The sequence below is a fragment of the Carex rostrata genome, chromosome 3 (genome assembly GCF_964058835.1).
Source record: "Carex rostrata chromosome 3, lpCarRost1.2, whole genome shotgun sequence".
Lineage (NCBI taxonomy): Eukaryota > Viridiplantae > Streptophyta > Magnoliopsida > Poales > Cyperaceae > Carex > Carex rostrata.
Window position 1 is genome coordinate 12,725,477 of NC_135920.1, and position 22,693 is coordinate 12,748,169.

The 22,693-nt window shown below is 33.0% G+C and overlaps 1 protein-coding gene, 1 long non-coding RNA gene and 1 other non-coding gene across 5 annotated transcripts; 2 read left to right on the top strand and 1 right to left on the bottom strand.

Moving 5' to 3' along the window:
* The first annotated feature begins 1,740 nt into the window (after nt 1–1,740).
* Nucleotides 1,741–7,020, top strand: LOC144551578 (uncharacterized). 3 transcript variants are annotated; one of them, XR_013510832.1, is made up of 10 exons: nt 1,741–1,863; nt 1,983–2,958; nt 3,349–3,433; nt 3,527–3,622; nt 3,859–4,011; nt 4,106–4,213; nt 4,726–4,845; nt 5,244–5,420; nt 6,420–6,503; nt 6,712–6,839. XR_013510832.1 is itself a non-coding variant. In XM_078299605.1 (10 exons), the coding sequence occupies exons 2-10, from the start codon at nt 2,003–2,005 to the stop codon at nt 6,835–6,837; spliced, it is 1,854 nt and encodes a 617-aa protein (XP_078155731.1). In that variant the 5' UTR covers nt 1,750–1,863; nt 1,983–2,002; the 3' UTR covers nt 6,838–7,020. The 3 variants fall into 3 exon arrangements, 2 of the variants coding, with proteins under 2 accessions (XP_078155732.1, XP_078155731.1); XM_078299605.1 differs by having other exon boundaries at nt 1,750–1,863; nt 5,244–5,369; nt 6,712–7,020; XM_078299606.1 differs by lacking the exon at nt 5,244–5,420 and having other exon boundaries at nt 1,744–1,863; nt 6,712–7,020.
* LOC144551579 (uncharacterized) lies at nt 6,178–6,703 on the bottom strand. The gene is made up of 2 exons (XR_013510833.1): nt 6,394–6,703; nt 6,178–6,344 (listed from the first exon to the last, which is right to left on the bottom strand). It is a non-coding gene; the product is annotated as an uncharacterized LOC144551579 (long non-coding RNA).
* An 11,379-nt stretch (nt 7,021–18,399) lies between the features above and the next one.
* On the top strand, nt 18,400–18,501 carry LOC144552347 (U6 spliceosomal RNA). Its single transcript, XR_013511082.1, has one exon. It is a non-coding gene; the product is annotated as a U6 spliceosomal RNA (small nuclear RNA).
* Nucleotides 18,502–22,693: the final 4,192 nt, after the last annotated feature.

The following is a 22,693-nucleotide window of genomic DNA, read 5'->3' on the forward strand; positions in this document are numbered from 1 at the left end:
AAAGACTGAACGTTTCTCTTAAACATGCTATATATTTTTATTTCTATAATAAGAAATTAGATAAATTTGTGAGTTTTTTTTTTAATTTTGAGGGGTGCATAATTAAATATGATATTATGAACTTTAGAGAGAAAATACGTAATTTGAAATTTTTGAGGGCATACATAAATTTCCCCCAATTATCAAATAGTTTTAAATTCATACACTTCCTCTGTTTCTCTATGCATCCGATCAACATGTCCAATTACTATTTGATTTTCAATTAATTTTAAATTAAGTTTAAATGTGTTTTAAAACTTGTCAGCTAAGTTTACTCAATGGATCTAATTCAACATTCTCATAAAAAAAAGTGTAGGAACTCCAAAACACAAAAGCGAATTGGAAAATTTTCAAATTGCATCGATTCGATTCGATTTCAATTGATAGAATTCGATATGTAAAATTAAAGGTTTAAATAACATTTATCACGTCATAGTTGAATGATTAAAAAAACAACGTTATGCCCATATAGCGCGCTATAGCACCAATAGTGCCATAGCTTTTATGATCCAAAAACACTGTAGGAGCGCTATAGCGCGCTATTTAAAATCTTATGTAAAACAAAATCGGTGGAATAAAAATAGATTATTACTTTTTTGTTGTTGTGGTTCAAAAAAGAGGAGTGGTATTGGTGAAATTTAATCACAATCATTCCTTTCTCTTCTTATTTCACATCACCTCCTCTCTTATGTTTCAAAATTTGCTTTTTATAGAGTTGTATGTTATGAAATTTTAACTAAAATATGAGTGACAAGATATGTAAATTAAAATAGTTTGTGTATTTTTAACTCTTCACTAATAAATTACCGGCAATAGATTGATAGGTGCTTTTTGATATGCAAAATTCAATTCTGAATCAACTCTATTGAAATGAATTGAAAATTTGATATGGTTTTAGTTAGAGTCTGGTACAAATTAAAAAATGTAATTGATACGCTTATTCTATTTTTCACTTGGGGATTGTTTTTAGATGTTCACATTTTGAGCCAACGATAAAACTTTCTGGATATTTGGTTTTCTTAGAATTTCTAATATGTAATATTTCTTATCTAAATATAACAACCTTAAATAAAATAAAAAATCCTATTTTATATACGACAAAAACTATTATCCTGTTTTTTTCTTTTTCATAAGACGCTATTACATTCTTTTTTACGTGTTTATTTGCTACATTAGACTTGCTTGTCCGAATGCGCTGCAGTCGAATTCATATCACCTAAGTTACCTTATTTTTTGAGTTTGAATCTGGTCCGGTCTTTATATACTAGCACGAATTTTAAAGGACCCTGCATTACAGATTTGGGCCGGATTGATTCCGATTCTGATCGGACGGTCCGGATCGAAACGGTGTATTACCTCGTAGGATCCTGACTCGCTGCAGTCGGCTTGACGCGTTCTTACGGCAAGTTGAGTTCAACTGAGTCAAGAATGCGGTCAGAATTAGCGTCCTGTCTTTTCAGAATCGTTTCATGTAGCGGGTCATTTGCATCCAAAGTTTAGCTCAAGAGACGAGATCATAATTCATAAGTCCATACTCCATATTCCATAAGAGCCGTTTGTTACAACCCGCCACATGGAAAGAGAAATCTGATTAAGAAGAGAACTTGCGGATTCTTAAATAATCAAGATCGGCTCGTTTTCCTCCGAGATTGTTTCCTTTTTTTTTTACTTTGTTCTTTCATCGTATAAACCAGAGAAGGTAAACCTAAAAGGCCACCTCGATTCTAATTATCTTTTAACAATTCGAATCTTATTTCTTCTATTAAAGATCCTGCAGGAGATCCGACGTTTTTCTTTGTTTTTGTTTTCTTTTTTCAATTTATCGTAAGCAATTTGACACCAGAATTTTTCTCTGTTTATTAAAATATTTGATCTTTATTGATTTGTTTCTGTCTATCCAATCTTTTGCTGGAAATCCTAACAAATTCCGTTCTTCAAATCAGGCAAATCGAAAGAGGCAGAGATGCTGGAACAACTCTTGATCTTCACACGAGGCGGCCTCGTGCTGTGGTCGTCGTGCCGCGCGTTTGGGAACGCTCTCAAGGGTTCTCCAATTGACGCCTTGATCAGATCGTGCCTCCTGGAGGAGCGTTCGGCGGATTCCTCTTTCTCCCATGAGTCGTACACGCTCAAGTGGGCCTTCCACAACGAGCTTGGCCTCGTATTTGTTGCTGTGTACCAACGTATTCTCCACCTTCTGTATGTAGACGATCTGCTTTCGTCGGTTCGTCAGGAATTCTCTGCTGTTTATGATCCCAAGCGCACAGTTTACAATGATTTTGACGAGACTTTTCGTCAGCTTCAGATGGAGGCAGAGGCACGTGTGGAGGAGATGAAGAAGTTGAAGCAGTCTGGCCGGGCCCCACCAGTACAGTCTAAGAAAGGTGGTGGTGGGCAGCGTGCTCTTACCGGCTCCCAACGTAATGGTACCAAGAAGGGAAGCAGTGGTGGTTCTACAAAGGATGATTCTGATGGTGATACTGGAAATGGTAGGTTAGTATCTAATGGGGTAGAGAATGGTGCGAAGGGTTCCAACAAGTCTCCTGTACATAGTAAGGGCAAGGAGAATGATGCACCTGATACAGGGGCGTTTGATGTAAATAAGCTGATGATGCGGTCGAAGACCGGGAAGAAGAGTGATGTTGACAAGAAGTCAGGTCCCACTAAGGGACAACCCAAGAAGGCGGTAAAGAAGAAAAGGGTTTGGGATGATGCTCCGAAAGAGGAGCCGAAGTTAGATTTCACTGACGAGAAAGGGGATGAGGGGATGGAGCGTGAGGTGGCAGTGATTCGTGGAGAGAGCATGATGGATAAAGAGGAGGTGATTAGTAGCGAGAGTGAGGGAGAAGAGGAGGATGAGGTTGAGGGTGCGAAGCCAGGGGCTAAGAAGAAGGGTTGGTTTGCTTCCATGTTTAAGAGGTAATCTGAGTTTAGAGTAAATTGCAAAAGAATTCTAATTGAGGCATACTTTCAGCAATTAATTAAATACCAGACACTTGCATTGTTAGAGGCTTGATTCAAAGTAATTAGGAAATATTAGAAAGAACTTGGTGTTGATGCTGTTGCCCTACTTGAGCAGTCTGCTATTTTAAATTGTCTACTGTTTGGAATTTTGGGAATGCCTCTGAGCTCCCAATGCTTAGATGCCTGGGGCTTCTGTTGATTTTGTAAAATTGAGGGCCATCATTGCTAATATGGAAATTGCATGCTTTCTGTTTGGTTTTCTTTTAAGTGAAATTTGTCCTTGGTATAGTTTGCCCTTCTGAAAGAATATTTCACTTCGTTAACATTTTTCCTTTATGAACTCAGTATTGCTGGCAACAACTCTCTTGAGAAAGCTGATCTTCAACCAGCACTGAAAGCTCTCAAGGATAGGCTAATGACTAAAAATGTGGTATGCATTTGTTATTGATCCTTGTGCATTTTGATCTTTTTGGGTTTCTTATTGTTTCAGCAATGAACTCTGATCCTGAGAATATAATTTCAGGCTGAAGAAATAGCTGAAAAGCTTTGTGAATCGGTGGCAAACAGTCTGGAAGGAAAGAAGCTTGGATCTTTCACCAGAATATCCTCCACTGTTCAGGTTCATTGATCATTTTTGTGCCATTAAGCACTTTGCCAGATTTCACCTTTTGTATATCAAAGTTTGGATCGGGTTATTTCATAATTTTGGGTTCTCTAAACTGATTTTGAGCTTATCCATAGAGAATACCTCACTTCAAATGTAGACCCCAACTAACAGTAAGCTATAGGCAATGGCGCTGCCTTTCGCCACTCCATCTTCATATGAATTTGAATATATTGTGATGATTATTTCAGACAGCAATGGAAGAGGCACTTCTTCGTATCCTGACCCCAAGACGGTCTATTGACATCTTACGAGATGTTCATGCTGCCAAGGAGCAAGGAAGGCCATATGTCGTTGTCTTTGTCGGCGTAAATGGTGTTGGCAAATCCACTAACCTTGCCAAGGTCTTATCCTTTTTCATAGTTTCTGGTTTTTGCAAATATTTAAGCCAATTTCTTTTGCCCATTATATTAATGTGCCGATAATATGGAAATTCAGGTTGCGTACTGGCTTCTCCAGCATGATGTGAGTGTCACGCTTGCGGCTTGCGATACCTTCAGGTCAGGTGCAGTTGAGCAGCTTAGGACTCACGCACGTCGGCTTCAGGTAATCCTTGATTTTAGATCTTGTCTTCATTGCCATTTTAAGTAGTTTTCCTCACCACTTGTTCTAGTATGTGTGATGGAAAGTATTTAATACCAATTTCTGTACCTATTCTTTTTTTTACCATATTGGCCAGGTTTGGTACCTTATTTTTCTTTTTTGGCTTAGTTTTTAAATGTAATTCAGGCTTAACTGGGTGTGACTGTGCTAAATTTGTTCACCATTGCAAAGTTTAGGGTCAATGCAAGTATACTAGTGCAATTGAGGGTTAATTGAAGCTTTGTGGAGAGTTGCACTTTACCATATTGTGCAAAAGAGACCAATTTGTGAATATTAAATTGCCAAAATGCTCTGCTTTAGTCTTGAAGTCCAACGTGTTTCATTTCTTACGTCCCAGTATTACACTGTTACTAGATAGGAAAGAAATTTGAAAAATAGGAAATTGTTTTAAAGCTGTTATACCTCCCCGAGACTAGAATAGACAAGTGCAATCTGACATGAAACGTACTTGACAGATACCTATATTCGAGAAGGGGTATGAGAAGGATCCGGCAATTGTTGCTAAAGAAGCTATTCAAGAAGCCGCTCATAATAAATCAGATGTTGTTCTTGTTGATACGGCTGGCCGCATGCAGGTTATTTTTTATGCTTCTCTTACCGGAAAAAAGTATCTTAGTTGAAGATAAGTGAGAACAGTGATAATAATCTTGGATTTCAATACTAATCAAATCTTAGTTCTGACAATATTATTATATTTTCACTTTATTCAGTCTGGTTGCTGATTCTTGTAATTAGATGATTACTTAATTGTATTTAACAAAGCTACATCGAGCAATTGAGTGTTAAGTTGGGCTTAACTGCTGTTAAGTCGGGCTCACGTAGGGGAACAATTCAGTCTTGTTGGATACCAGTCAGGTTTTTCTTTTTACGAGCCAAATTTGGAACTTCAGACTTAGAATTGACACAAATTCCCTTGAACATATACTCAAAAGTTTCACATAGCATATATTCTAATTCTTCTTTTGGATTATAGGATAATGAACCACTGATGAGGGCATTGTCCAAGCTGATCAACCTCAATAATCCTGATCTGGTTTTGTTTGTTGGAGAGGCACTTGTCGGTAATGATGCAGTTGATCAACTCTCAAAATTCAATCAGGTATTTGAACTGCTTAGACCTTTTTTCTCGAGTTTGCTTTGTAGCTAATGGGTAAAGGCCATTTATCTACTCCCTCTTGTTGTTGCCTGTTGCTTAATTTTTGTTTTTCACAAACATGAGTAGCTTTTTGTGGTGTGGGTTAATATTCAGTGCAATATGAATTGATAACCTGATGAGCACAGAGTGTAAGTTGCAAAAACCAGAAAGCTAGAGGTGAAAACACAATTGCATGCTGTTCATGCATGGAATGGATTTCAATTTTACAAATTCCCCATATTTCTCTTTTTGCATTATTCTTGTATGTTATATGTATATTGTACCCTGCCCTTGTTTATTCTGGGGAAACTAGGAAGTTGTTACGGTAAAACTCCTATAATATGATTTTATTAGAAATTTGGAAACTCAACTAAGGTTTAGGTTTTCTTTATAAAGTCGTATAGCCAAATTTAATACCACATTCCTTAGAGTAGATTCTCCTTGCATCCATAATTTTTTTTCTTTCTTTCTTAAATTAAATCAATGGAGCTTATTACTTTGTTATTGGTATCTAATAATCTACAAAAATTTCCATGCATAGGAATTTTCTTTCTCAAACTCCATGTCAATTTTATCAAATACTTCGTACGAGCCTGTCATTTTGATCCGAAACAAATGTTTGTATGGACACAAAAGATCTTAAATGATTTTCTTCATGTATCAAGGAAAAAATGAAATTTGACATTTACCTATCAAAAAAATAAGATTAGAGGCACATATTTTCATTGTGTTTGTTAAGATGTTATTATGATTATTCTGCACAATTCTGTGCTCATTGTGTTTGTTAAGATGTTATTATGATTATTCTGCACAATTCTGTGCCCTTGAGAGAAGTTCTGTTACTTTTATAGACCACTGCTAATACTCCTGAAGCAATACTAAGTTTTGATCCTAAAGTTCATATTTTGTTTTGCCACTATGATTTTATTGATTTAATAACTCATTTTTGTTCTTGTTTTGCCACTATGGTTTTTATTGATTTAATAACTCATTTTTTGTTGTCTTGTTTTGCAGAAATTGGCTGACCTTTCTACTGTTGCAAATGCAAGGCTGATTGATGGTATCCTGCTCACTAAATTCGACACAATTGATGATAAGGTATGTATAACCTATAAGAAATTAACAACCTTTTTTTGTGCCTTCTTTCTTTTTTTGGCTAGTTTGTTATTCAATTACAGAAATCACGATCGTCTTATTCAAAGCAATATATACCAATAGATGCCAGAAGTTGTACCTGCACCAAATTAGTCTGATAGTATATGATTTTCCCTCTTGTTTTTAATGAATGATTATAATAAAATTGTAGGTTGGTGCGGCGCTTTCTATGGTATACGTATCTGGAGCTCCTGTGATGTTTGTGGGTTGCGGGCAATCGTACACTGACCTCAAGAAGCTGAACGTCAAATCTATAGTCAAAACTCTCCTCAAGTGAATGTACTCTTTTTAACTATCCCCTCATGTGAGATGTACCTTTTACTATTGTGTTCTCTCTGATGATGCACTGCTTATTCTCTGTGTTGTCTTTAAATCCCCAATGACCTTGTCTACTTGGCTCCGAATATGGTTTAGTCTGTCACAACCGTTCAATATTATTAATATCGTTGATGTTACATTATACTTGTTTGTTGTTGTTCTTTTTTGTGTTTGTTTGTTTTGTCCAGAAAACAGTTTCTAAGTTTGTAGGCATTACAAGCCTACAATTGCTTCTAAATTTTTCCAGTTGCTTACACGAACTGTTTTAAACATATATATTCTTAGAAAAATCTCCTAATCACTTTAAAGTGACATCCTTGTGGCTGGTTCCTTGTGTGCGGACTAACCTCAGAATTGGATGTTCTGAAGATTCTCAATAGGTTAATTAATACCTAAACAAAACAAGATAAAAACGAAGCATACAGTGGTGCGTCTTAACAATACAATATTTGCACTAAAACCGATTTCTTGACAAGGTTAACTTTAAAATCTATTGATTTCATATAACAATTTTTAATCGTCGAAACTGATATACTTTAAGCATGATGAGCTTATAATATTAAGATAAAGTCAAGGAGTTATAAAAATAAAAAAAATGAATATGTAAATAATAATTAATAAATTATTTTCCAACGGTATGGAATGTAGAATTTGGAACCCAGGTGTTCTGTGCAGATTCAATCGGTATGGAATGTATAATTGAAAATTTTGAAAAGTCAAGTAAAGTTACAATTTTAAAATATTAAGATGGTAACCAAAAAGTTTTCGGTAATTTTACATTCGATTTCAACGATTTGATTTAGTCTTATAAAATCAATAGATTTTGAAGTTAAACCATCATGAGGCTTGATGAGCTTAAGAAACATCCTGGTTTATACTCCAATAGTTGTTAAATGAGATTGACAGGTCTCGAAATTTAACAAGCTAATACCAGTGAAGAACTTGGACCCATGTATGTTTTCTCAGTACCAGCCCAATTAGGCAACAAAGTTATCACTGTGCTCGTAAAAGAAAAGAAAAAGGGCCGATCTGGAAGTTCATAAACTTTTTGCCATGTAACAGGAGTGTCTCTAAGTGTTTAAGAAGCGTCTTTTTTTTTATATATATAAAAAAAAAATATGAAAAGCCCATTTAGTGATTCAATTGAGGGCTATTTTTAGAGGGTGGGCTCCTTCCAAAAGATTTACGGACACGAATCAAATACATAATTAGAGCTTCTCTTTATGAGGTTTAGTGAATAACCGAGATGATATTATTGTGCAACATCAAAGTTATAATTAGATGATAGCAACTCTATGATATTGCACGTTTTCTACAGGGATGCTCGAACTGTAATACTGTACGGTTCGACGTAGAAATTTGTCTCTGATGTGATCACTTGTTATGTCTGCAGCTTTGCTTTGGTACCAGTCCAAATACAAGTTGTACTGGCATGGTTATTGTTGAACTTTGACCACACATTGCTCTTCCAATTCAATGCTGAACTATGACATTTCGACTTCTACCCTTTTTCGATTGAATTTGGTAAGAAATTTCAGTGGTTGGCTATTAAGCTGGTCAAGGTGCATGTCTGAAACCTTTTGTTTAATCTTCTTCTATTATATTGCAGACTGTCAGTTGCCAATTTCATTGCTGTTTAGATTTTTCCATGACGTGAATCACCAAGTTCTTTCTGATTCGAAGATCCTATGTTTTAGAATTCAGCTGTGTTCTTCAATTGTCAGTACATTTGATCTCCCCTGGTAATTACCCAGCATGTCAACCATCGAAATAACTTGTTTTTTTCATGTTGTGCTAATTTGAACATTAAATGAGACAATTTCGTTCATATCGCCACTTGGACAATACATTATTTTTTTAAATAATTAGCGTGCTGCTCATCAGTTCAATGTTCTTAAATCAGTTGCAATGACTATTTGATGTATCTCATATTTGTATGCATCCTTGATTAACAATTCAATCTATGGTCATATTTGAATTCTTAATTGGACAGAAATGAACCAAGCCATACCAGTTTTGTAATTAGTAAAAACTTCTCATATTTTTAGTGATGAACTACATTTGATAGTGGGCCTTAAGAGAAGGAACTACATTTTGCTACTTGATCATATTTGATTTAATTGAACATGGGCCTTATAATAAAGGTCACTTATGTGTTATGATATCAAATTTAATAAGCCATTTGGGCCTTGCTGGGCATAGTTTATCTACTGTACGCTCCAATTATTTAGTTATAACTCTATCCATTTCAACTTCCTATTTACTGATTATATCACCCTTAAATATGTTGTATCTGAACCTACTAAATATTATTTTCTTTCTGGTAATAGAGACCAAAATAATACAGTTGCTGTTTGTTTATGTCATAAATTCCCAGTATGGTACTACCTGCTTTGAGTAATACAGTATCAAAAGCAAATAAATAGCTGTTGTACCAGTTTTAGGTACGGGCAATGCTGTGAGATGGTAGCTAATAATCTGAAAATTACGATGCAAACCTAGTTGCGCTGTTCAGAACCTTCATTTCACTTTTACTGGGCCCACCGGCATTATATATAATTACCATAAAGCTCTAAATTATATCATGCTTTACACATAATGGAGAACCTAACATATTCTCTAATCTCTGGTATTAAAGGGGAAGAGCCTTCTTGTAGAAGGAAATTTGGCATCTCACTCTTTTTCTTTTCTTTTCTTTCTTTTCTCATTTGATCAGATGCCTTACGGCTTAGTGCGCAGGTTGGTGTAAACGCATTAGCCGACTCTTTTGGAAAAATTCACCTTTATATTGCATTAAACTGCTGTGAAATTATCAGCTGCATTGTCAATAAGCTTAGAAATCCGCAAAATATTACTTCTATCCCTACAAAAAATTGCAAGTTACCTTTTATTAGTACACCCCTACTTACCCACTTCTTGTTGTACATGGAGGAAAAAAAATGGGTACTGGTGCATAGGAAAATTTCTCATTCTTTACTGAGTTACTGAGATGAACATAATGATACTGCTAATGTACATCATATTTAAGAATACATTAAGGGCATATACATCAAATATTACTTACTATCTAAATGAGAGGTGTTGTCGGGATTTAGACTTTGGAAAGGTTTTTTGCTTTATGGTTTATTCGATGTCGAGATAAGCATGAGACGTTGGAATAAAATTGTCGATTCTTAAATTATTTATAATTTTGCAATGATTGATCTTGTGATGATGGTTGCTTGCTTGCTTGTGTTTCATGACTTAAGAGAGTATAAGAAGAACAATACTTGTCTTATTCGAAAATGTATCATTTATTCACTTGGATGCAATCTTTGACCTTAAATAAATGTTTTATAGATTTAATACGATCCTAAACAGGCGTCTCTATAAACAAAAGTACTAATAACAAAAAGTTATTATATATAAAAAAAATAATAATAGGCATATATACGCAATGATTCTTGGAAGCTATTCGTAGATGCTGTACTGTAACTCGTTTGTTTCAACTAGATGTCATTTACTGGTAAGATTTCTCAGTTTTTGCACATGAACTCAATGTCTCTGTTTCTTGTTAGAATACAGATGATGTATGTATGTTTTGAGAATGCCAAACTGACATGGTTATCATCTGTAGTACAAAAATTATAAAAGAGTAGGGTTTCAAATGCCTCTATTTTTTGTGCCTCCACTATGCTTTTATTTTTCAAAAATTTAAGAATTCAAAATTTAAAACTTTAGAGTCAAAATAAAACCACTGGATGTGATCTATGTTATTTTCTCTATGAGCTCATAAAAAATTATGACATTTTGATTTTGTTTTTATGTAAATCAATAAGTTGAAAAAACAACGTCCAAAAATTATCCATATTAGTACATTTTTTACAAGCTTTTGATGACAACCAAAACAAAATTAAAATGTCATAATTTTTTACATGTGAATAGATAAAATGATGTAGATCATATCCAATGATTTTATTTTGAGATTTTAAAGTTTTTAAAAACGGAGACATGATGGAGGCACAAAAACATATCTCAAACTATTTAATTAAATTACATTTTCCATAAATAGTGGATCAAAATAAACTGGACTTCACATCCGGTGAAAACTGAACCAATAGGTGAAACCCAAGGTGCATTTTTAAAATGGATGCAAAGAGAGGCGCACAAATGTTAGAGTTGACCATTTGGAATAAGATGCTACACAAATGAAATAAAAGATTAAAGAGGTCTTTTTGAGACTTTAAAAGAGAAGTCAATTTAAAATATGATACTTGAGGGAGGCACGAGTGTGATTGTGGGGCATCAACCACCTTTAATTCTACTCTAATGTAAAGCTTTTTGATAAATACAGAATAAAAATTATTTAATACGGGTAAATTTGTGAAGCTGCACGAGTTCCTTGAAATATTGTAATTGTTTTGAGATTCTTTACCTTTTTTTAGGGTAGATATCACCCGTTCATTTTTTCATCTATAAAATTTCATTTATCCGGTTTTAGTTACTGTTCGATTTTATCCAAATTGGATCACTATTTGATTTATCCGATTTTTTATAATGATAATTTTTTGAGAATTTTTTTTGTGTTATGATTTGGATTTTGAAACTTCAGAACTTTTGCGAGTCAATACTATATAATTGTAAAAGACATGTGAGGTTTTTCACTTCACATGTACAACCAGGCTTCTAAATAGCTAGCTATAGCGGCGCTATAGCTACGCTATAGCTTTTCCGGACCATAAACGCTAAGCTATGAGATAAAATTGCGCTAACTCAGCTACGACCGCTATTACCGCTATATAAGACCCGCTATAGCTACCGCTATGCTACATGGTTTTTTTTTTGCAATTTATATGGACTTCTGTACTTCTATTCTTATTTCTAATGCTACATGGTCTTCTATGATAAGTATACTAAACCAAACTATATGCTTCTATTTTTATTTGTGATTTATTCTATCATTCTATATCGAGAAATATTCAAATACTAATTATTCATTTTGATTACTCTTTTTATAGTATTCGTTTGTAAAATTATTATTGTTCGTTTCAATTGAAAGCTGATTTTGATTATTATTATAATTATAAAATGTTTAAATATGTATATTGACTTCATTTACCTTATAAAATTAATTGTTATTTGTCTATTATAATATGTAATACCATGAAGTATAAACTATTAAATAATGTTACTTTTTAGATTTTTTTTCATTCTTATTTGCGTAATTGATAAAAAGTATAGACTTAGATTAGTTGTCATTTAGTTGTAACATAAATTCTGTAATATTGATTATGTTGATAATTAGTAGAAATATAGAATATAAAGTTTGAAAAGGAAAAATCACTGTGTGATAGCTTCCGCTATAGCTACGCTATTCGCAATAGCTTTTTTTTTTGGTCTCCCCGCTATGCCGCTATAATCGCTATTTAGAACCTTGTGTACAACTGAAAACTATACTTATATATATTTTAAAAGTTAATAATTTGAAAAATAATTTAATTTGGATCCATTATAGTTTAAAAAAATTGAGTGACAAAAATGAAACAATAAAATTGAGTGACCTCATGTATAATTCCGATTTTTTTTTAAATACCGTAATCAGGAAAAGAAAAAAAAAACTAGATTTGGGGGATTTCTATATTTACCCAGGCCGCTCAGTCAATATGCGGCCCATTTATGAGTTGGGGGGTTGGGGTGGGTGGGGGGGGGGGGGGGGGGGCATGTTGGCTTAGAGGTCCGCTTAAATATATTCAATATTACAGTGCATTTTTTGTGCTTTAGGGGGACCTCTAAGCCAATTTACTAGACTGCAGATTGACTGTGTGGCCCGAATAAATATGAAAATCTCCAAAATCTAGAATGTTTTGGTTTATTTTTATGTAACAAATAAAATTTGGCTATAGAATTTATACTCTATAAGAGTAGAACTAGGGTGTTCTTAAGCTCACCAAAGTGTTTGATGAGCTTAATTCCAAAACCTATCAAATCAGTTTCAAATGATGAATCCGAACCGTTGAAATCCGCATACCTTACGAGTGATGCGTCTACATGTGAAAATTTTAAACATTCGAATTAATTTAGTATAAAGTCAAGCAGTCAAAAAACGTTCAAAAAATGAATGCACTAAAATTAATTTATTAACCTTCTAATTTTGACCGATTGACTTTATACTAAATTAATTTGAATGTTTAAAATTTTCACATGTAGACGCATCACTCGTAATGTAAGCGGGTTCCAATGGTTCAAATTCGTCATTTGAAACTGATTTGATGAGTTTTGGAGTTAAGCTCACCAAACACTTTGGTGAGCTAAAGAACACCCTAGTTCTACTCTTTATATAAAGATAAGATACCTTTTCATGTGTAAACACACAATGACACTGACACACACATCACAAACAATTCGATATAGCACTGGATTTTGCACATAAAAAAAACATCCTATTTGGTTCGTTGTCAAAGCCTACTAATTGTTCCAAAAAAGAGAATACAATACATGCAATAAACGAGCACCTTTTTAATTAACAACTAAAAGGTATTTTTATCGGTTAGTATCAATTCATAGTAACGAGTTCATTCGTAGGAAAAGAAACTGTATTAATCAACAACTAAAAGACATTTTAATTTGTTTGTAAAAATCGCACTTCCAAAAAGAAAGCTGATGTGGGGTACTCTATTGTGGTCTTAATTTGACAAGTATAGGCATGATTGCATCCTTTTTGGTTTGTTATATATTTAGTTTTGCCAAAAAGGAATGGAAGCGTTGGTTTTACGCGCACAAACGACATTTCATTACTAACATTTCAAGGGTTCAAAATTGTCAAGAATCCATTGGAAAGAAGAAAAAGTTGAAAAGAGCAAAAGGGTTTTGTTATCAACAATCCGTTTTTATTTTTTTTTCTTTTGATTGTGTTGTAGATTTCTTTTATAGCCTTCTGCTGTCAGAACCAATGGAGAACCTTATCTGGTCCCTCTTCATCCAAAGGGAAAAAAATAGTATGTAATTAATCTAAAGGAAATGATAGAAAAATGTAAATAGTATGTTTTTAGTATGCATTTTACTAGAAAATCGGTGGATAAAAATAAAAATATTGACAGAACTATTTTAACTTTATACAACGCACAATAGTAGAGAATGAAAACTATACAACTAATGCGCTGGCGCTGCATTAAATCAAACCAGCTCTGTCGATATCTTCAAAAAAAAAAAAAAAAAAACTTCCCCCAATACAACTTTTGGAAGTATGGTTTGGGTAAATTAAGGCCATAAATTGAGGATGAGGCCAAGCCCAATTCATTTCCCTTTAACAATTCTAATTTAAATAATGCAATTCTCAGAAAGGGTGCTTGGCTGCTTGCCATGTGATGCAAATTGCAACATGCATTGTAAGTTGGAACCAAATCTAATATCCCATTATTCTAAGAGGCTTCTCTATGACGAAAGCCCTAGACCAACCAACCAACCAACCTTTATCTCAAAATCTCTTTTTTTCTTTCCTTTTTGCCATGAAAAGTTTTCAATCTTTAACACTTTTCAAGGGAAGATTGTGACGCTCCCAAGATCTTCGTTTTGTGAACCCAAATCACACCAGAATTCATATTACATTTCATCGTTTCAGTTTCAATTTGATCAGTTTGTTATATTTTAGCACGAAATTTTAAGGACCTCTCACCTCGAACTTCACAGATTTGGGTCAAATTGGTTCAGATTTGATCGGAAAGTTCGGACTCAAATTCAAACTCCGACTACTATATATTATGTACACAAATATAATTTGAGAATCAGTCTTTTAATCTAGTTGTAGATTCGAAATTCAAATAAATTAACCAGCTCGAAATGAACAACTTCACATCATCAGAAAAAAAAAAAAAATAGTCATAACAGTTTGAATTTTGGTAGACAGCTGCACGGCTTGTATGCTAAGATGTTTAAGTTGAAAGACATTTACTCTGTACACTATTTTTTAATATAAAGAATTAAATTGAATCGATTCAGCCGTTAGATTAATTAAGGGTGATCGGTTAAAAAAAACGATTTGATATAATTTAACGAATCTTAACAATATATGTAGCTGTTGTGAACTTCTAAATAACAAGGGTTCAAATGCCTTCATGTTTATATTCTCTACATGCACATAAAGATTTGAGTAAAGCTAGCGTGTGACATGCTCACCAAGAAAGTTTGGTGAGCATAACTCCAAAAGTATATTGGATCGACGTTAAATGCCAAATCCAAACCGTTGAAATCCATGTATTTCATGAGTGATGCATATACATGCAAAATTTTGAAAGTTTCGAGTTTATTTGCTACACGGTCAAGTGGTCAAAGAAATAATAAAAATCGAATATATAAAATAACTTATAATAAAATGTTCATTTCTTTGACCACTTGACCGTGTAGCAAATAAACTCGAAACTTTCAAAATTTTGCATATATATGCATCACTCATGAAGTACATGGATTTCAACGGTTTGGATTTGACATTTGACGTCGATCCGATATGCTTTTGGAGTTATGCTCACCAAACTTTCTTGGTGAGCATGTCACACGCTAGCTTTACTCTAAAGATTTTATTACTTTTCGGTTTTGTTTTTATATGAATCAATAATTAAGCTGAAAAATTAACGTTTAGAATTTATCTATATCAATGTATTTTTACAAGCTCTTAATTCTGATCAAAATAAAGTCAAATCTAATGGTTTTATTTTGATATTTGAATTTTAAAATTAAGTAACTAATATTTAAAAAATAAAGACATGATGAAGACACATAAAATAAAATAAAAACATTTGAACCCTCCTTCTAAACATATTTATAATCATCACATAAGAATACTAGTAATCGTGCCCGTGCACAGCAACGAGAGCAAATTATGTAGTAGAAATCATTAAGCTCCTTAATAAGGAGGAGAGATAATTTAAATCAAATTTGTAAATACTATATTTATCTACAAAATAACACATGTGAACTCTAGTGTAGTGGTAAGAATTTTGGCATCAACAGAAGCCAACTGGGTTCGAATCCCACCTTCAGCAGAAAAAAAGAAAAAGGGTGCGTGGTGCACAGGCTCGGTCCGCAGGTGCCTTGAGTGATTCAGAGGCGCGTTCCACGGGTGCGGCGCGCGATCTACGGGCACTGGGATCATATGTGGCGCGACCAGTGCATACTTAAGTGTTGAAGCTCATAATTTAGAAAATTCATCTATGTGCGATCTGAAAATTTAACGGCTGAGCATCATTCCGAAAAAAAAACAATAAATCAGATAAGGAGGAGAGATAAGATCAATATGAACTGTCCAAACACTTTATTGAAGCATCAGTATCACCCAATCAAATTATTTTATCAATGGACGAACTATTTTTATGACAACACATCATTAATACTTATAATATATCAAGTTACAACAAGGGGAAAATATTTTGGTGTCATCAGAACCGTTGGATAAACTTTTATTTAAGGGTGATCATCTTGTAGAGGTCCACAACAGAGAATGGTCACCTTTGCAACTTTATCTGTTTCTCTATCATATCTACCTATTTTTCTATCTATATATCTTTGTAGGAATCTGTTTTTCTTTTTTTTGTGGGCGGAAGTGACTAAAGCCACGCTCATAGCAAAGCCTCCGTTCCGACGGTGTCTAGGATAGATAGATAGATTATGCATTTTAATGATAGTGACCTTGCAACTTTTTATTTTTGTCAGTAGTTTTACCAGTAAATATTATACTTTTTACTAGTCATTCCCATTTTAATCGTCATAGTGCATCTTATGTCTCTATCATTCAGTTTATAATCATTGTGATGTATCCTGTTAATTATTTCGATCATTCAATTTAAATTTTGAATAATTCAAGCGTATATTTCATCAACAAGGAAATTATATTGTTCATATAATTTGCATCGAATTTCAATCAATATAAAAATCATTTAGATTATCATCAAAAAAGTAAAATATTTAACGTGTACAATTTTAACGATGAAGGACATATATGTAATTTAGTATTTTAGTTTGGATAACATTTTCAAAGAAACTACAAGGAAAAAAGGACTTATCTGCAACTTTTATATATGAGAAGGGGACTTGTCAATAAATACCCGCCTGACGAAAAAACTTTATATCATAAGCTGTCCCTTACGAATTTTTTAATATTTTCTTAGTGAGTAAGCAAAAAAAGGAATAAATTCCAAATTCCTTTCGAATTTGTTTTGTATTTCTCATCGTTATCTAATTTGAACATGACTTCTTGGAACGATATCTCAGATGATAAGATTGGCACTTAACCTGATTACCAATTATCAAGCTTATATATTTTTACATGTAAATAATGAAAACAGAAAAAATTAGACAGAGAGAATATATACAAGTGCAGCCAGAATCTCACAGACATGTAGTACTGAAAATTGTAAGATTCATAAAACTACAAATCACTGTATTAGCAAAGGGAACAAAGCCAGAAAATATGACAGGGTAGTGCAAAATTCTCTGTTTTTTTTTTTTTTTTTTTTTTTAAACATTGGTAGCAGCTACCAAATTACAAGAATTAAAATTTGTTTAGAAATACTAACAGCCAACTAAAAGCTCAAAAAACTTCTACATAGTATTGTCCATTCTAGTATGCCTCCAACCAATTCCTTGAGCACTGCCTCGTCCACTGCTCGGTCTCTTCTCGGATTCCATCTGCCAGTACCACCAGATGCATTCTCTTCCCTCGGGATATGTTCTCGTTCCGCTGCTTCCAAATATTGTACAGTACTGCCGTGAACTCATAATAAGATATAATTGTATGAATATTTTATACATAAGCATATTTTTATAAAAAAAAATTGAATTTTTTTTTTTTAAACACAAAAAATAAAGAGAAAGTTACATATGTACTGTTTTGTTTGTTAATTTTGGACATAAACACCTATTTTATTGTTTTGTGCCACAAGCTGCACAGAGAATTTGGATATTTTATAAATGCCACTGCAATTTCACTGGACAAAACTACAAAATAACAAGAGACAGAATAGCTGGAACTGGTATACTGGTAACTAGCCAACAGAGTTTATATTGGAATTTTCACGGATCAAAACAATTCTCTTAGCTTCGTTTTGTTCGTAAAAAATAATTTTTTTTTGTTGGGTAGATCCAATAACCCAACATTCTCTGATGCTCATCAGACTGGACCAAGTCAGTGTTAACCCATCATGCTGCGCCAAGTCACTTTCAATCCTTTAGAATTGGATTTAATCTCAACCCGAGATGATAGTTTCAAATCTTAATTCGGATTCCCTGTCGCACTGTTTAGTCTCTGAATTTGAATTTTGCATGCTGCTGAATCATTATTATTCTTCTTCTTCTTCTTATTATTATTTTTTTTTAGCTGAAGGACTAGGAGGATATATGTGACCTATTTTTTATTTGAGAAATAATAAAGATTAAAAATTATTTTAGATGTTTTGTGGCCAATTTTTCAACCACATAATGACGGTTAAAGAAACCAAATTATTGATCTAGTAGGTTACCTTGAACACTTCAAATGGAGATCTCTTCGGATACATTCGATAACATAAGAATGATAACATGAAAATGATACGAAGAAGATTAGTATGATCCCTGTGCAAGGATGATACGCACAAATCGAGATATGGTCTAATATTTTGAAAACAAAACTTCAATCTAGTGACAAATAAAATGCACTATGTGAGAGGTTTGAAAGCAGAACACATAATTATTTATAACTCCTCAATATGAGTGGAATAGTATCCTCTGCGGAGTCGTTCCGTGCGGAGCTTTTAATCTGGTCCGTTCGTTTCGGATCGGACGGAACAGATCAGATCTTACCCGAATTGAAAAAAAAAATTTCTCAAAATTTGCGGAGCTTTTAATTTAGTCTGTCCGATCCGAAACAAACGGACCAGATTAAAAGCTCCGCAGAGGATACGCTTCCCAATATGAGTAGAACTAGGGTGTTTCTAAGTTCACCAAGCCACTTTGTGAACTCAACTCTAAAATCTATCGGATTGGCTTCAAACGACGAATCCAAACAGTTAAAATCCTTCTACCTTACGAGTGATGTATCTACATACAAAAATTTTAAAATTTCGAATTAATTTTGTATAGAGTCAAGTGGTCAAAATTAGAAAGTTTATAAATTAGTTTTAATACATTTATTTTTTGGACTTTTTTTGACCACCTGACTTTATACACAATTAATTCAAAATTTTAAAATTTTCGCATGTAGATGCATCACTCATAAGGTAAAAGAATTTCAACGGTTTGAATTCATTGTTTGAAACCAATTCTATAAGTTTTAGAGTTTAGTTCACAAAAAAGTTTGATAAACTTAAGAACAATCTGGTTCTTCTCTATAGATATTGTATTAGTTACATGGATTTCAAATGATTCAGTACCTTTCATATGAAGAGAAATTATAATCTATATGATTTTCGATATTTAACATTTATATTTGTAAAATTAAATATATTTCGCGAGATATGGCACCACAAAAATGTTAAGATTTAAAATTTTGATAGATTATGTGTATGGTACTATGGTACCACAAAAGTTTTTTATGGTCCAAATTTGTCTGAAAAACAACGATTTTCAATCAATCTAAAAAAATAGTAAAATTTTTTCAAAAAATGTAAAATTTCCAAGATGAACGGTTCGAATCAACCGTTAGAATTTTGAAAACTCGAATATTGAGCCGTAGCACGGGAGGCCTCTATGCAACCCATAGCACCGTAGCCAAGTCCATCATATATGCCCCGTTGTCACTTATCAGACTTAGACAAAGGACAAAGCCAACTGAACTGAGCACAGAGTTTAAAAGGGACCACTTGGCGCTTGGTGCCTCTGAGCCAGTCAAGACCCCAAGATATAAAGACATTTTGGTGTTTGAACCCTGTTAATTTTTTTAATCCCTAGTGGGGTACCTAGTTTTGTAGCTATTACTTTCCGAGTAAAATTAGAATGCATGGGTTTACAAATAGAATAATAATTGAGTGAGGCTGTGATACTTTGCACTTTGCACACATAAATTCTTACTGTGAACTGTTAAACATGATTTTCGTATGAATATTTTTTTGGAGACCGAATCTCCATTTTATATATATTCTTTTATTATTATTTTAGATGGGTAGAAAATCAGTTGATTTAAAAATGTTAGATCACCCGAAAGTAATAATTTTTTATCTATCTAAAAAGATAGCATAAAAGTTCTAAAATATGTAAAATTTGTTCAGTAAAAAAATTTTCATATGAAGACCATATCAAGTATTTGGAGGATTGTTTGGGCTTTTAAAAAGGAGATATGAATCTATAATACAGACCGATCTATGCATTGCAAAGTACCATAGGGCATAGGGCAGGCTTACTCATAATAATTTATCATTTTATTATATTTTTAAACTTGTAATGTTTGAAAGGATATTAAAATAAAATGAAAGAAAAAAATGTAGTACCGAAGAATTCTGAATTACTATAAAAGAGATCAAACAAGACATGAAAGTAGTAACCGCTACCGAAGAATTTTGACACGTAATTGCTTCATTACTTGGTTTATGAAAAAAAAAACAATTACCTGCTTGAATTCATCTTTTACATCGACGCGATGTTTTCTATGTTAGGCACGTGAACTTTCAAAATGGTCGACAATATATCTGATGTTGATCTTTTATGCTGATCGATCCAAAAATTTAAGATGTGATTAATAGATATATACATCGTGCATATAGAAAACATCCGAGATTTGAGCACTGAGTCTAATGGAATCAAGGGCGGATTCAGAATTTTGATCAGGAGTAGACACAAAATTTGAACATAGTATATATTTTTTTTCTCCTGACGAATTGAAACGGAGTAATGGATAGGAATTTAAAAAAAGTCACGGTACAATCGGATACGTTACGACATGACACGCTTCCGTCACGACACGTGTGCTGGTTACATGTCGTGACCATCCACATGATGTGACCATTTTTTTTAAATTTAACACGACAAAACACGTCACACAAAATATTTGGTCACGGGCTCACGACACAACACATTGTCATATATAATTAAGACAATTAGATTTTGATCGAATGGTGATCTTAAATAAACTAATCTAAATTATGAAAAAAAAAGTTAAACGTGACCGGTCACGGCGTGATTAACATGTTATGAAAATTCACATGCCATGATCATCCTTTCAAATTTGATCACGGCACGACAAGAATATAATTCAAGTTACAACGTGACTAATTACGATACGGTACATATTTATATCATTAGTAGCGAACCTCTTTTTTTTTTGGTAATAAATCAACGATTTTTTTAAGTGAAGTAGCGAATCAGAATGTATCTTTTTTCTTCTTCTTTCTTTTACACGAATCAGTCTGAGCTGATTTTCTTTTCCTTGCAATTTTCTTCTATTGGATCGTGAATTAAATCAAGAGGTGGGCATTACATCTTTTCAGATTCTCTGAGGTAACTCAAATTTTGAATTTAGATCATGATCGGCTTATTAAAATTCTGATTAATTTGGTGCGAAGTAGCATGCACGTGCTTTTTTAATATTCGTGTCAAAGCTAATAATACAAACTCGATTAGATTAGCTTTTACTTGTTTCATGTTTTTTCCGAGGGAAAAAATTTGGGTCTGATACTCATGAAAAACAAATTTGAGTCCGATATACTTTAAGATTTGTGCACATTATGTTATAAGATTATTGTGTACGAATCTTATAGCGCATTGCACGGTTCCATGTTCATCGGTCCCAAAATTGCTTCTGATAAGCATTGCTCCATGTTTCTGCCTTATATTTATACTTATTAAAAAACATTTTAATTAATTAATGAACAAAGTGTACTACGGGTACCTTGACGAGAGAAAACAGGAAAAAAAAAAGGTGCTTGCTTCATAAAACGACACAAGTATAAAAAATGATTTACTTTTTAGCACGGAGTTTAAGAATCAAAGCAAATATTTATAAATTTTATAATTAATTAGGATTTAGGTTATAATATTAAATATGAGTACATAATTTGATTTAATTGAAGAAAACTTTCGTTTATATGCTTCTACATATGCAAAATAAATAACAAAATTAAGATAATGAATAAAATTAATCTTACTAATGCTCTGCTTTTATCCATTAAGATAATGAATAACAAAATAAATAACAATAATTATCTAATAAATTAATAGCATATATAATCTAATTCAAAATTTAAGATAATGAATAAAATTAATCTTACTAATGCTCTGCTTTTATCCATTAAGATAATGAATAACAAAATAAATAACAATAATTATCTAATAAATTAATAGCATATATAATCTAATTCAAAAATATATCACACACATATTAAATACATCATGTGCCTACTATTACAAAATATAAAATTATCATTTTTGTTATCCAATTTATATATATATATATATTTATGCCATTATTTTTTATTCATATTCATATTTATTAGTATAAGGTAGCAAACAAAAAAAAATCTTATCCATGTGTGTCTTATCAAATACGGTACGGATCAAATAAATAGTTAAAAAAATATCAAACATTGAGGTAATGCAGAGAATCCAACAGACTCTTCAATTGAGTTTGTAGGGAAAGAGCATAGTGTATATTTTGATATTGTCAGTGACATGCCATACCTTATGACTTATGAGTAACACGCTCCAACCACATAGGACCATTCTATAATAGAATCGCTTGCATATCAATGAAAGGTACCGTACCACATTTATGATTTATCAATCAAATCCAGAAGATTTGTAGTAATAAGGCCTTGTATTATGCTAGGTGACCTTTTTATGTTTTATCCTTTGCTTGTCCTCTTGTTGCTAAAGGCCAGGGT

Coding starts and splice junctions, on each gene's coding strand:
- LOC144551578 (XM_078299605.1), top strand. CDS start 2,003: ATGCTGGAACAACTCTTGATCTTCACACGAGGCGGCCTCGTGCTGTGG. Junction 2,959..3,348: donor TTTGCTTCCATGTTTAAGAG/GTAATCTGAGTT, acceptor TTATGAACTCAG/TATTGCTGGCAACAACTCTC. Junction 6,504..6,711: donor TCGACACAATTGATGATAAG/GTATGTATAACC, acceptor ATAAAATTGTAG/GTTGGTGCGGCGCTTTCTAT.